Source organism: Vulpes vulpes, chromosome 3 (assembly GCF_048418805.1).
Source record: "Vulpes vulpes isolate BD-2025 chromosome 3, VulVul3, whole genome shotgun sequence".
Taxonomy (NCBI): Eukaryota; Metazoa; Chordata; class Mammalia; order Carnivora; family Canidae; genus Vulpes; species Vulpes vulpes.
In genome coordinates, this window is record NC_132782.1 from 111,806,969 (window position 1) to 111,821,177 (window position 14,209).

At 51.4% G+C, this 14,209-nt stretch overlaps 2 protein-coding genes across 5 annotated transcripts in view; one reads left to right on the plus strand and one right to left on the minus strand.

Annotated features, from left to right (window-relative positions):
- The first annotated feature begins 609 nt into the window (after nt 1–609).
- Nucleotides 610–10,651, plus strand: NMRAL1 (NmrA like redox sensor 1). Of its 4 annotated transcripts, none has more exons than XR_012000219.1 (5): nt 610–880; nt 4,506–4,744; nt 6,818–7,067; nt 8,095–8,386; nt 10,362–10,651. XR_012000219.1 is itself a non-coding variant. In XM_026003022.2 (5 exons), the coding sequence occupies exons 1-5, from the start codon at nt 841–843 to the stop codon at nt 10,539–10,541; spliced, it is 900 nt and encodes a 299-aa protein (XP_025858807.2). In that variant the 5' UTR covers nt 610–840; the 3' UTR covers nt 10,542–10,651. The 4 variants fall into 4 exon arrangements, 3 of the variants coding, with proteins under 3 accessions (XP_025858807.2, XP_025858808.2, XP_072607546.1); XM_026003022.2 differs by having other exon boundaries at nt 8,196–8,386; XM_026003023.2 differs by having other exon boundaries at nt 8,196–8,386; nt 10,344–10,481.
- The window catches only part of DNAJA3 (DnaJ heat shock protein family (Hsp40) member A3), a 44,787-nt gene continuing 36,414 nt past the window's right edge, over nt 5,837–14,209 (minus strand). The window contains exon 11 of the mRNA XM_072751408.1: nt 5,837–7,989. Coding sequence (XP_072607509.1) covers nt 7,883–7,989 — 107 coding nt within the window. The 3' untranslated portion in view covers nt 5,837–7,882. The remainder of the gene's footprint in view (nt 7,990–14,209) is intronic.

Below are 14,209 nucleotides of genomic sequence, written 5' to 3' on the forward strand. Positions count from 1 at the left end.
GAACACAAAGAAATCTCACTTTTCCTGTTAAAATAAATCTGTGCATCTAGTGGCAACCTCAAATGTGACTCAGGCTTGCAGGAACTCAGAGCCTGGGGATTTGAGAGTCCCAGATAGGGATTTAATTATCCTTAGGTGACACCCCATGTCTGCACGTTCAGATGTTCATGCGTGGTAGACTGTGGGGCGTTTTTTGTTTCTGTTTGTTTTTTTTTTTTTTTTTTTTGCTTCCGCAGGCCTCCAGCCAAGCGGCTCCGAACTTGCACTCGGGGGAGCCCCTCCAGATCCGCACTTGGGGTTCCCGTGAGCCCAGGCGGCGCTGCGCAGTCGCACTCCGGAGCCCGCGCGCGCCGGGACGAACCATCTGCGTCCGCCGAGGGGGGTGGAGGTTCGGCCCCGCGCCGAGTCAGGGCCCCGATGGGGGGGAGTCCCGAAGCAGCGCGGCCTGGGCTCCCTTCGCACAGGGCGGCCGGGAACAGGTGGCTTTGCCAGGATGGGGCGAGAGCTGCGGGGGTGGGGGGGGCGGCCTTCTCGCAGGTTCCACACGCCCCCCCTCCGGCGGTGGACTCGGCTGCAAGGTCCCAGGAGGCGGGCGGGGGGCGGGGTGCTCGGTTCTCCCCTCCAGCGTCTCCCACCCGGGCTGCGGCGGGAGGTGGGGGCCGGGCCGGGGTCGGGGTGCCGAGCGCTAGCAGAGGGTAGTCGCGGGCCCCGACTTCTCCCGGCCGCCCGCCCGTCGGGCCCTCGGGGTGGTCCCGGGAGGGACCCCTGTCCCTATCGCCGACCCCGCGCGGCCCCCCCGCCCCCCGGGCCTCTGGGGCCGCAGTTCCCGCGGCCGCTCGCATGGCAGACGAGAAGCTGGTGGTGGTGTTCGGGGCCACAGGTGAGCGAGCGCGACCCCGGCCCCGCAGGGCCTGGGGGGCGTCCCCGGGGTGGGGTTGGACGGAGGGCCTTGCGTCTCGGACCCCTGACCCGGGGGCAGGACTCGGGGTCACATTCCCCTTACGGAGGGGGGGCACCTGGGTGGCTCAGCGGTCGAACATCTTTAAAATCCTTAAAAGAAATTAATTGCTTTAGCTTCTTCGAATAAGTGGCACTTGCATACGGTACAAACTGCATCTTCCCTCCCACCTCCGGCTGGGCGACCCCATCCATCACGGTCATCAAGTTTCTAGAGAATCCTGCCAGAGATACACAAAGATGATCATTATTTTCTTGAATGGCCCACTGTCCTATTTTGTCCCCATCTTGTTTTTTTTTTTCTTTTCTTTTCTTCACTCCTTGTATAGTAAGGTGAGAAGGGGAGGTAGGAAGGTTGGTCTGTCAAGGAACCAAGTGCCTCCAGTGGAAGGGAGGGAAGGCTCTATAGGAAGTCAGGAAGAGCAGGGACATGGGAAAAGGAAAGTCAATGTTTACATGGGGCCTTTGTGACTGCAGGGTCGTGGAGGGCACGTGCTTTCCACTCCCTGCTGGAGTCTGAGGTGCTATCCGTTCACTTCTTCCTCAGTTAATCTCCAAGCTTCCTATTCCCTGTTGGGGTTTGAGTGCCCCCCCCCCCCCCCCCAGAGGAAGGGCTTGTTCTATATTCAGATGAATTCCTAGAGGCTTTTTTCTAAAGGAGCAAGGGGCCTGGGGTTAGGGGTGTCTGAAGGTTAGGGCAGCAACAGGTACCTTCTTCCCCTTTGTAAATAGTATTTTTATACTTTCTCCTCACCATCTCAGGCTTTATATGTGGGAGCCCCTGAATGGAGGGAGGGGGGTGTCCTCGCCCCCACCTGGAGCAGGTGAGGGTGGGGCAAAGGTATGTGTTTAAAGAAAATTAAATTTAATAACAAGTTTCTCTAAAAAAATATATATATATATATATATATTTAAAAACCTAGAACAGGTTAAGATATAAAGCATATACCATATAATTCACCCGTTTAAAGTATGCAGTTTGCGATTTCTCTTCTATTCACAGAGCTCTGTGGCCATCACCACATCATCACATCACCACACATCACCACATCACCACATTAGAACATTTCACCGCTCCCAAAGGAAACCTCATACCCACTAGCATTTCTCCTAACTTTCCCCAGCCCCTGGCAGACACCAATCTACTTTCTGTCTGTAGGTTTGCCCATTCTGGACGTTTTGTATAAATGAAGTCATACAGGGTGTGGCCTTTTGTGTTTGGCTGCTTTAACTTGGCATCATGTTTTTGAGGTTACCTTTTGTAACCTTTAGAGGGTTTTTTTATTTTTTTGGGTTTTGTGGGAAGAGGAGGAGCAGAGAGTCTTAGTGATTTTTTTTTTTTTTTTTTAAGATTTTTGGGCTAGATGACCTGAGCTGAAGGCAGATGCTTAACTCCGGCTGAGCCGCCTAAGCACCCCTGAGAGAGAATTTTAAGCAGGCTCCATGCCCAGTGCAACCCTGAGATCATTACCTGAGCTGAAATCAAGAGTTGGACACTTAATGCACCAAGCCACCCAGGCACCACCCTCTTCGTAGCATGTATCAATAGTTCATTCCTTTTCATAGCTGAATAATATTCCATTTTATGGGTGGACCGCGTTGTGTTTATCCACTCATCTTTTTTTTTTTTTTTTAATGTTTATTTATTTACGAGAGTCACAGAGAGAGAGAGAGGCAGAGACACAGGCAGAGGGAGAAGCAGGCTCCATGCACCGGGAGCCCGACGTGGGATTCGATCCCGGGTCTCCAGGATCGCGCCCTGAGCCAAAGGCAAGCGCCAAACCGCTGCGCCACCCAGGGATCCCAATCCACTCATCTGTTGATGGACATTTGATTTGTTTCTACTTTTTGGCTATTGTGAATAATGCTGCTGTGAATATTCATGTACGAGTTTTTGTGTAGACATTTTTTTAATCTTTTTTTTAAAGATTTATTTATTTATTTATGATAGACATAGAGAGAGAGAGGGGGGCAGAGACACAGGAGGAGGGAGAAGCAGGCTCCACGACAGGAGCCCGACGTGAGACTCAATCCTGGGACTCAATCCCGGGACTCCAGGATCACACCCCGGGCCAAAGGCAGGCGCTAAACCGCTGAGCCACCCAGTGATCCCCTGTGTAGACATATTTTGAATTTGGGGTGTATATGCTTAGAATGGAATTGCTGGATCATCTCGTAACTCTTGTGTTTAGCACTTTGTGAACCCACCAGACTGTTTTTCAAAGCGACTACACCATTTTACATTCCCACCGGTACTGTGTGAGGGTGGTTGCCTTTGCAACTTGCCTTTTCACTCCAGTAGAGTTTGTATGCACCTGTCCAAGGCACACACACAGATCTGCCACATTCTTTTTAATCGCTTTTGCATGGATTGATCACATATTCAACCAGATTCTTACCAAAAGACAAGTCATTGGTCTACAAATTTCCACTGTTGCAAATAGTGCTGCAGCCAATTTTCTTATATGTATATTCATGGATGATTTTTATTTTCTTCTTTTGATGATTTTACTTTTTCTCATTTTTTAAAAATTTTTATTTATTTATGATAGTCACACAGAGAGAGAGGGAAAGGCAGAGACACAGGGAGAGGGAGAAGCAGGCTCCATGCACCGGGAGCCCGATGTGGGATTCGATCCCGGGTCTCCAGGATCGCGCCCCGGGCCAAAGGCAGGCGCTAAACCGCTGCGCCACCCAGGGATCCCTTTTTCTCATTTTCTCAGTCATTTTTTTTGAAAGATTTTATTTATTTATTCATGAGAGACACAGAGAGAGAAAGGCAGAGGGAGAAGCTGGCTCCATGCAGGGAGCCCGACGTGGGACTCGATCCTGGGTCTCCAGTATCAGGCCCTGGGCTGAAGGCGGCACTAAACCACTGAGCCACCCGGGCTGCCCTATTTAAAAATCTTTTTTTTTTTTTTTTTAAGTTTTTTTTTTATTTATTTATGATAGTCACAGAGAGAGAAAGAGAGAGAGGCAGAGACATAGGCAGAGGGAGAAGCAGGCTCCATGCACTGGGAGCCCGATGTGGGATTCGATCCCGGGTCTCCAGGATTGCGCCCTGGGCCAAAGGCAGGCGCCAAACCGCTGCGCCACCCAGGGATCCCTAAAAATCTTTTTTAAAGGTTTTTTTTTTTTTTTTTTTTAAGTAATCTCAACACCCAGAGTGGGGCTGAAACTCATGACCCTGATCAAGAATTGTTGCATGCTCATTTGACTGAGCCACCCTGGCACCCCTCAGTCTTAAAAAGGGGGGGGCTGCCCGGGACCAGTATCTTGCCCTGAGCCAATGACAGAGGCTCAACTGCTAAAGCCACTCAGGCATCCCCCAAAAGACTTAAGTAAATGTAAATTAGGTACTCTTTTAAAGGTGAATGAATTTTATCTAAGTAAAGCTTTCATTTTTACAATGCTATAAAGTGTTTAATGAAGATCACAGGTGAAAAGTGTCTGGGTGTTTGGGTGTGGTGGAGCGTTCCCTTTGGGGCTTCCCCCTAGCAGGACCCACTGGCAGGTCCAACCCTGCAGGTCTTTCTGACTCTTCACAGGTGCTCAGGGAGGCTCCGTGGCCCGGACGCTTCTGGAAGATGGGACGTTTAGAGTTCGAGTGGTGACGCGGGACCCTGGGCAGAAGGCAGCAAAGGAGCTGAGGCTGCAGGGTGCAGAAGTGGTACAGGGAGACCAGGATGACGAGGCCAGCATGGAGCTGGCCCTGACTGGGGCGCATGCTGCCTTCATTGTGACCAACTACTGGGAGAACTGCAGCCAGGAGCAGGAGGTCAAGCAGGTGAGGGCAGGTCGGAGGGAGGGCGTGGGCAGGGCGGCCTAGGAGCAGGGGATCTTAGAAGGAGCTCCCTGGAGGCAGCTCCAACTTGCTGGAGAGGAGCTGACCCTGCCTATGACCGATGTCCACTGCAGGCCTTTTCCCTCCTCTTTTGCACAGTCCTCTTGGACTTTAATGAGTGAAAGAGGCAGCTGCTTTCTCTTCCAGTGACTTTTGTTTAGATGTCATTCAAGCACCATCGCTTGCCCTTTGGAAGTGTATAATTCAGTGTATATTCTCCAGGTTGTGCGACCACACCACCACCTAATTCCAGAACATTTTACCACCCTGAAAAGAAATCTGTACCTATTAGCAGTCACTCCCAGTTACCACCTGCCCCCAGCCTAAGGCAACTGAGAATCTACTTTGTCATCCAGTGACTTCTTACACTTTGTAACAAACCATCTCTGTTGACCCATCATTTTCTGATAATAAGATGCATAAGTTTTAATTGTATTGTTGGAGGAAGCTTGAAAATCAGTACACCCAGATCAGTAAATATACCCAATCTCATCAGAATACATTCCCGTCACCCCAGAAAGTCCCCGTGTCCCTGTCATATGTGGTGTGGTTCTGTTTATCCTGTTTTCCACCCACATTCCAGTTAGTTGGGTTATTGAGCCCCGCTGGCAGTGGACAGGAGACAGAGAACATGAGACATGGCCCTCGTTCTGTCTCACTGACAATGGGGACACTGGTATGGGGCACTCGGGTCTGTGGGATGTACTGTTGGTGGCAGAGGAGGGGTCCCGGCTGACTGTCAGCACTCAGCCCTGCATTGTCCACAACCAGCCACGGCTCTGCCCTGGGCTGGTTAAAGGGAGGCGTGATCGGCTCCCTGGTCTCCAAATTTTTTTTTTTAAGATTTTATTTATTTATGAGAGACGGAGAGAGAGGCAGAGATGTAGGCAGAGGGAGAAGCAGGTCCCTTCTGCAGGGAGCCCGATGCAGGATTCCATCCTGGGACCTTGAGATCACGCCGAGCCAAAGGCAGATGCTCAACCACTGAGCCATCTAGGCGTCCCTCCAAACTTTTTAGCCTTGACACTTTCTCTGTTTGTTTGTTTTTTTAAGATTTTATTTATTTATTCATAGAGACAGAGAGAGAGAGAGGCAGAGACACAGGCAGAGGGAGAAGCAGGCTCCATGCAGGGAGCCTGACGTGGGACTTGATCCCCGGTCTCCAGGGTCACACCCCAGGCTGCAGGTGGCGCTAGACCGCTGCGCCACGGGGGCTGCCCTTGACATTTTCTTTGAATAGGTCTTCCATGGAAGCCCATCCCACAGAGTGGAGGATGACAGTTTTTCTGGTGGATCGTGGTCTTGGCTCATTATCCCAAGAGCCTGTGTTCTCATCCTCTGGCTGCCAGTACAAGCCTCTTGGCTTCAAATCACAGGAATTGACTCTCTCCGGTCTGGGGGCCCAAAGTCCAGAATCGGGGCGCTTTCAGAAGGACGTTCTGAGGGTGATTCCACTCCTTGCCTCTTCCAACTTCTGGCAGCGGCTGGCTCTCCTCGTGGCCATGTCACCGAGTCTCTGTCTCGGCCTTCGTGTGGCTTTCTCTCCTTATCTTTTCTTGAGTCTCTCATAGGGACCCTTGTCAGATTGAGGGCCCAGCTTATGGTCGTGTGGCTAGTGCATTGCAGAGCCGGTGTGGCACCCGAGCAGTGTGCGTGCTTTACCCCTGAGCTGCACCTGCTCCCTGGTGGACTCGGTGTGGCCCTCTCCCAAGCAGCAGACCTGCCCTCCCCCACCCGCACAGTGCACGGGGTGCGCCAGAGTTGGTCATAACAGGAAGTACAGCAACCCAGGGGATCTAGAGAGGTGATGCTTAGGTAGAAGGCTTACAGTGGTACGTGAGAGGGCGTGGCACCACGTGTGAGCATTGTTCCAGGAGAGGGAGCCTTATCAGGGTGAAGTGGTGTGGGCCTCTTAGTGTCAGGTACGGTGGCAGCAGGGGTGGGCAAGCCAGAGCTGTGGCGGTGGACACATATCCTCCCTCTTAGCTTTGTGGTTTCTCCTTTCCTGCTCACCAGGGAAAGCTGCTGGCCAACGTGGCCAAGCGCCTGGGCCTTCACTATGTGGTCTACAGTGGCCTGGAGAACATCAAGAAGCTGACGGCCGGGAGACTGGCAGCAGGCCACTTTGATGGCAAAGGGGAGGTGGAGCAGTATTTCCGGGACATCGGAGTTCCCATGACCAGCGTGCGGCTGTCCTGCTATTTTGAGAACCTCCTCTCCTACTTCCTGCCCCAGAAAGCCCCCGATGGAAAGAGCTACTTGCTGAGTGAGTGCCCTTCCTCCTTCCTTGAGCGTCGGCTCACTAAGGGGAGCTGTGGGTGCTGCAGAAAAGTGGCTTGTCCTCAGGTGGTTCTGGGTCCCAGCCCTGGTTCTTTCATGTTAGGCTTGTGACTTTGAACAGAGCATGTAACCTTGCTGGGCCTCTGCGTCTTGCTCTGTGAAATGAGTGTAACTGACTTTTCCAGAGGCAACGAGAAAATCTGCCAGGAGGCAATGATGCAGTGATGCAGTGATGCAATGTTGCAATGCTTCATCTGCTACAGAGACAAATGTGCTTGTTGTGACTTCTCCTTCAGGTGTAAGAGAGGATTTGGAAGATCAGGTCCAGTGGTAGGTTTCACAAAGTAGGAAAGCACTTTCTTCTCAGTCTGCAAACGGGCTGCAGGGAACCTTATGCAGCTTGTGTCCTGTGGTTGGCTGGAGTCCTCAGCCAGTCACCCCTCACCCTGTGCATGAACAGCAGGGAGAGAGTGCGGCACGGTCGTAGTGCTGACAAACCAGCATTGCCCGTTATAGTTTGCAAAGCCGGTCAGAGATACCTCTTGTGTTCCGTCTCTAGTTGAGCTCTGAGCCAACGAGGCCTCTGGGTGACCTGAAAGGGCAGCTGCGGTGGCACCTTCTCACAGGTGAGGAGTGCGGCAGGACCCAAGTGCTCCTAGGGCCACATCTAGATAACGCCGTGTCTCTCTGTCCACCAAACCACCTTGGCAGTTGAGTTGCTCACTGATGTAACACATTTACAGAGCCCCTGCCACGTGCTGCTCTGGGCCAGACCCTGCCCTCGGCACACAGACCTCCCTGCTAGTGTCGTTGGCTTTCCAGCCGATGCCTTAAGAGCAGCCCCTTCAGTTCCTTCCGGTTCCTGTCTTCGCCCTGAGACGGTACGCTGGTCCAGTGTTCTCCCCACGCTGTGAATGGAGTAACCAGGGCGCAGAGTGTAAACAGGTGCCAAGATGGCAGGGCTCGGGTTGCATCCCGTGTCCTGACTAAACACCACTGCTGCTTCTCCACAGACACCGAGGTGCTGGCCTGTGCACATGTCCAGGTGATTGGCTGGTGCAAACACCAGCTTCAAACCCTTGAGATGTGTGCCAGCATACCCCTCCCCCCCCAGGCTTGCCCGTGGGTGATGTGCCCATGGACGGCATATCGATGACCGACCTGGGCCCTGTGGTGCTCAGCCTGCTGAAGATGCCAGAAGAATATGTTGGCCGGAACATTGGGCTCAGTACCTGCAAGCACACAGCAGAAGAGTATGCCGCTCTGCTCTCCAAGCACACTGGGAAGGCCGTGTGTGATGCCAAGGTGGGCTCCTGCTGCCCTGGGCCTGGGATGGGTGAGGTCCCAGCTCCCACTGGGGACTCTGGCAGTCCCATTCTGGTCGTTCTAACCCCCAGTGGGGGCTTTATGGGTGGTAGAGAAGTAGTATCTAGGACTGCCCCATTACTCTGGGCAAGGTAAATCTGAATTCATCGCTGTGAACATTTGTCATGCTGTACTTGGGAGCCAAGTGTGGCTGCTGAGAGAAATTTCTAGCTTAGGCAGTTGACCAAATGGAGAGGAAGGTTTCTGGGAAGAGGGGACCCTAGGGGCCAAGGCAAGGAGTGAACACAACAGGGATCCTGGGCTTCTCTAGGGGTGTGACATGAGGGAGGGAAGGGGAATGAGGCCAGAGACAAGGGCCCTACCCTGTCTTCTCTCGGCCTTGCTGGGTGGGTGGGAGACCCTCTGTCCTCTTCTGTCCCTGCCAACCCTCAGTCTTTCTGTTCAGACCCGTAGGTGCCTTGTTTATTTGGCCTTCCCATTATGGTAGTAAGACTTACTAAAGGAAGTCTGGGAAACTCCAAGTCATTAAAAGACAAAAACTAGGGCAGCCGGGGTAGCTCAGTGGTTTAGCGCCGACTTCAGCCCAGGGCATGATCCTGGAGACCGGGGATCGAGTCCCATGTCAGGCTCCCTGCATGGAGCCTGCTTCTCCCTCTGCCTGTGTCTGTGTCTCTCTCTCTGTGTCTCTCATGAATAAATAAATAAATCTTAAAAAAAAGAAAAAAGAAAAAAAAGGCAAAAACCACCCCTAGAGCTCCTAGAGACAAGCAGAGCAATGATGGGGGGGGGGGGGGGGCATGGCAGGACCTGTTTCAGGTGGGTCAGACCCCCCCACCCACCTGGGATCCTGCTCCCAGCCCTGAACACCCACCAGTGTATGACCTTGGGGCACAATCCCTGACCCTCTGTGCCTCAGATTCCTTATCTATAAAATGGGTATGTGACTAGTATCTCCTTCCCTGGTTAGGATGGAATGGAATAATAGATGTGTTTCCTTAGTGTAGTGAAGTGCTCTAGAAAACATGTCCTAAATGGCCGTGCGTTACATCTAGACAAAGGTCTGAAGCAGCCATGGAGATTTTGACGAACTGAGAAGTTTAGATGCAGTTTGGTCAGCAAAGGGGAACAGCTTTGGTTTTTGAACAACAAAGTGATGTTTGCAGAATTCTGGTTTGGAAAGGGCTGAGAAGTTTCCATCCCATGATCTTGAAAGAGAAGGATTTATGCACTGGGTGTTACTCTGTATGTTGGCAAATTGAACACCAATAAAAAATAAATTTATTATTTAAAAAAAAAGGATTTATGATTTTTTTTTTAAGATTTTGTTTATTCATTTGAGACACACAGAGAGAAAGGCAGAGACATAGGCAGAAGGAGAAGCAGGCTCCATGCAGGGAGCCCGATGCGGGACTCAAACCTGGAAATCCGGGATCACACCTTGAGCCAAAGGCAGGCGCTCAACCACTGAGCCACCCAGGCGTCCCTATTTTTTTTTTTAATTTTTATTTATTTATGATAGTCACAGAGAGAGAGAGGCAGAGACACAGGCAGAGGGAGAAGCAGGCTCCATGCACCGGGAGCCCGACGTGGGACTTGATCCCGGGTCTCCAGGATCGCGCCCTGGGCCAAAGGCAGGCGCCAAACCGCTACGCCACCCAGGGATCCCCCTATTTTTTTTTTTTTTTAAGTAATCTGTACACCCACCATGGGGCTCGAACTCATGACCCCATCATGGAGGTTCGCATGCTCTGACTGAACTAGCTAGGTGCCCCTTGAAAGAGCAGTTGACTTAAAACGGTTTTTTGTTTGTTTTTTTTTTAACTTTAATCTTTGTAGTAGAAGAGTTTTCAGATGAACTTACTGGAAAGGACTTGGGTTGGGAGTGGGTTCCCAGTGGGTCCAGCTGGGGCGCTGGAGATACTGACAGACCCACCAGACTCCTCTCTGTTTCTAGACGACCCCGGAGGACTACGAGAAGCAGGGCTTCCCAGGTGCCCGTGACCTGGCCAACATGTTCCGTTTCTATGCCCTGAAGCCTGACCGTGACATCGAACTGACCCTGAGGCTCAACCCCAAAGCCAGGACGCTGGACCAGTGGCTAGAGCAGCACAAAGGGGACTTTGCTGGGCTCTGACCCTGCCACCTCTCAGCCCCATCTGGGGAGATGGGGAGGTGCAGCACAGTGATCCCTTCTTGTTTTACAAAAAAAAAAATATTTTTTAAGTAAAGGCCATTGTTCTCACAGATGGCTTCCAAAAGAAAAGGGCTTTGTTTCAGGGACTGGGGTTGGGTGGCAGCTGCTAGGGTATGAAAATTCCTATAGGAAGCATCATGTGGCAGGGTTCCAGCGCCCATCCCCTGCAGGGGGCTTGAGGCCCAAAGAAGCGGCTCTGAGCACTGTTTCTACCACATTTGATGGTGTAGAGTCCGGGGTATAGAGGGCCTTCTGCACCCCAGCCACAAGCAATGCCTCATACCCCAGTGCACACAGCCTTCATCTCTAGAGAGCTGGTGAGGTCAACTGGCTGCTCCTTCCTGGAGTTTGAAGGCGGCAAGACCAGAAGCACCTTCTCCCTTTCTTTTTCCCACTTTCTGGGGTGGGGTCTTCCCTCAGCCAAGGCAACCCTACGATGTGGGTGATCTTCAAAACAGGCTGGACAGAACGTCTGAAGTGACAGACTGCAGCAGAGGTCGCCACGATTGCATGCCACTGAAAAAAGGTGATGGGCTGCTTATAGTAAAGGCTAGGAGGCAAAGCCAAGGAAGGGACAGCGCTGCCTCGCTTGTAGTGTGCACACAGGCTTGGGATGGCAGGGCAGGTTCGACTTCTCCCGCTCACTTTAGAGAAGAGGAAGCAGAGAGCCCAGAGAACACCAGTCATGTGCTGGAGGTCCCTTGGCAGGCTTGTTTGCAAACACTAACGGATTTGCATAACTTCTATCATGGCTCCTTCCTCAGGCCTCTGTACCTGCAGTCCTGAGGAAAGATAGCAGCCCTACTACATTCATTTGATCGATTAATTGATTACTTGAAAAAGCATTTGTTTGACAACCTACCAGCGTGCTGGGCCCTAAATACATTAACCAAAAAGGTTATGCTCTTTGCTTTGAGCGTGGGTTGGTGGGAAAACCAGATACAAATACGTACGGATACAGATTGACACAGCTGCAGAGACCAGGAGGCATAGATAGGAATGGGAGGAGGGGGCCAGGGATAGCCTCTGAGGTTTGAGGGAGGGTAGCAAGTATCCCCACTACAGACAGCAGAAAGGCTGATGGTGTGGGCTTCCGAGCCCCGCAGCATCAGCAGGAAAATGACAGGCCATCCATATCCAGCCCCGTGTGATGCCAAGTCCCCCATTCCCCAGGGTGGGAAGTCCATCCATTGGGGCTGAGACTCACTGTGGTGTGATCTGAGAGTGGCCCAAGGTCAGCAGAGCCTGGGAGGGGGGCCCTGTGCCCAGGTGCAGAGCAAACCAGCGAGTCCACATTGAGTTCCAAAGTGACAGGACCTGAGCAGCCTGGGTGGCTCAGCAGTTTAGTGCTGCCTTCAGCCCAGGTTGTTATCCTGGAGACCCAGGATCAAGTCCCATGTCAGGCTCCCTGCCTGTGTCTCTGCCCCCCTCTCTCTCTGTTTCTCATGAATAAGTAAAATCTTAAAAAAAAAAAAAAGTGACAGGACCTGAGCATGTCACTGAGCCTTGCCAGTCTGCTCACCTGGTGCTACACCTGGCCAGGCTGTTCTGAGGGTGCCATGATAGATCATTTGTGAAAGTGGTATCTGACACCTCTGGGTCACCCTCCTCCTGACACATAAGGTCAAATCCTGTTGGCCTCCAGTACCCTTCAGCCCGTTCCCTGTCCCTCATAAAGGGTCACACCCACTGACCCCATCCCAGGTGTGGCCAAAGCAGCTGACCTCAGTGGGAGCAGCCCATGTCCCAAAGCCAATGAAGTAGATACCACTGTGCACAACAATCAGGATGCTCTACGCCATGAACCATCCACACTGCACACAAACACCAAATCCTCAGCAGTAAAACTACTCTGTGTATTGTAATGGATCCATGTCATGACAGATCTGTCTAAACCCACAGAAAGTACAGCACCAGGAGCAAACCCTGATGTAAACTGGACTCTGGATGATGATGATGGATCATTATAGGTTTGAATGGAACAAATGTCCTGCTCTGTAGAGGTGTATTAGTAGGGGGGACTGTGCACGTGGGGCCAGAAGGTATAGGGGAAATCCCTGTACTTTCAATTTTGCTGAGAACCTAAACTGTTCTAAAAAGTAAAGTCTATTAAAAAGTAATCCTAGTATTTTAGGGGCTCCTGGGTGGCTCAGTTGGTTGAGAGTCGGCCTTCAGCTCAGGTCATGATCCCAGGTTACTGGGATTGAGCCCCATATGGGGCTTCCTGCTCAGTGGGACGCCTGGTTCCCCTCTCCCTCTGCTCCTCCTGCTCTCAAATAAATAAAAATGTTTTTTAAAAGTCTAGTATTAAAAAAAAATTTAAAAAGTCTAGTATTTTGGGCAGCCTGGGTGGCTCAGCGGTTTAGCGCCGCCTTCAGCCCAGGGCTGATCCTGGAGACCCGGAATCGAGTCCTGGGTCAGGCTCCCTGCATGGAGCCTGCTTCTCCCTCTGCCTGCGTCTCTGCCTCTCTCTCTCTCTCATATGAATAAATAAAATCTTTTTTAAAAAAAGTCTAGTATTTTATTATTTTTTAAGATTTTATTTATTCATGAGAGATACAGAGGCAGAGACACAGGCAGAGGGAGGGAGAAGCAGGCTCCCCCACAGGGAGCCCAATGTGGGACTCGATCCCTGAACCGGGAATCACGCTGTGAGCCGAAGGTAGATGCTAACCGCTGAGCCACCCAGGCGTCCAAAAATCTTAGTATTTTCAACTCTCTGACCTAGAACAGTCTCAAGTCTACTCTCTTTCCATGTCTCTTGGCAACAACCAGATGTGGCTGGACAGGAACTGGCCTTCCCCGCACCCTGGACATTCAGGTCGAGGTACCTTGCCTGTGCATCACTGCAGGAAGGAAGCACATGTGGGTCACGCCACACATGGTGCTGGGGAGTCTGGTTCAGCACCACAACATCCTGCTGGTGGAGGTGGCCCAGCTGGGCAGGTGCCACGTGTGCCTGATTTTGTGAAATTTGGTGCCTGAAAAGACATGAGTTAGCTGCCAACATTTCTCACTTTCCTGTGGTAAAATATAAAGTTTACCCTTTTAGTCATGTTTAAGGGTACAGAGGCATTAATTATGTTCATGTTGTTATGCAGCCCTCACCACCATCCTTCTCCAGAACTTTCTCATCTTCCCAGACTGCAACTCTCCCAATGAAACTAACTTCCCATTTCCTCTCCCCCACCCTCCCTGCACGAACTAATCTACTTCGTCTCTAGGAGCTTGACTACTCCTAAGTACCTTATATAGCTGCCAACATTTTGAGATGAGTCAGCTTTCATTTCATAGCACTACTACAGCCAAAGACAAAATTACCCAAATGCCTATCAGGGAATGACAAAAACAAAGGTGGTCTATCCACGGAATGGAATCTACTCAGCCATAAAAATGAGTAAGTACTGATTCATGCTACAAGGCAGATGAACCTTGAGACATTAGTGAAACCAGGAGGAACCAGAAGAGATCACATACTGTACGAGTCCATTTATATGAATAGGTGGATCGTAGAGGCAGGAAGCAGATTCGTGGCCGCCAAGGTCTGGGGGAGTAAGGGCTGCTAAGGAATGTGATTTCAGGGTGATGAAAAGATTCTAAAATTATGG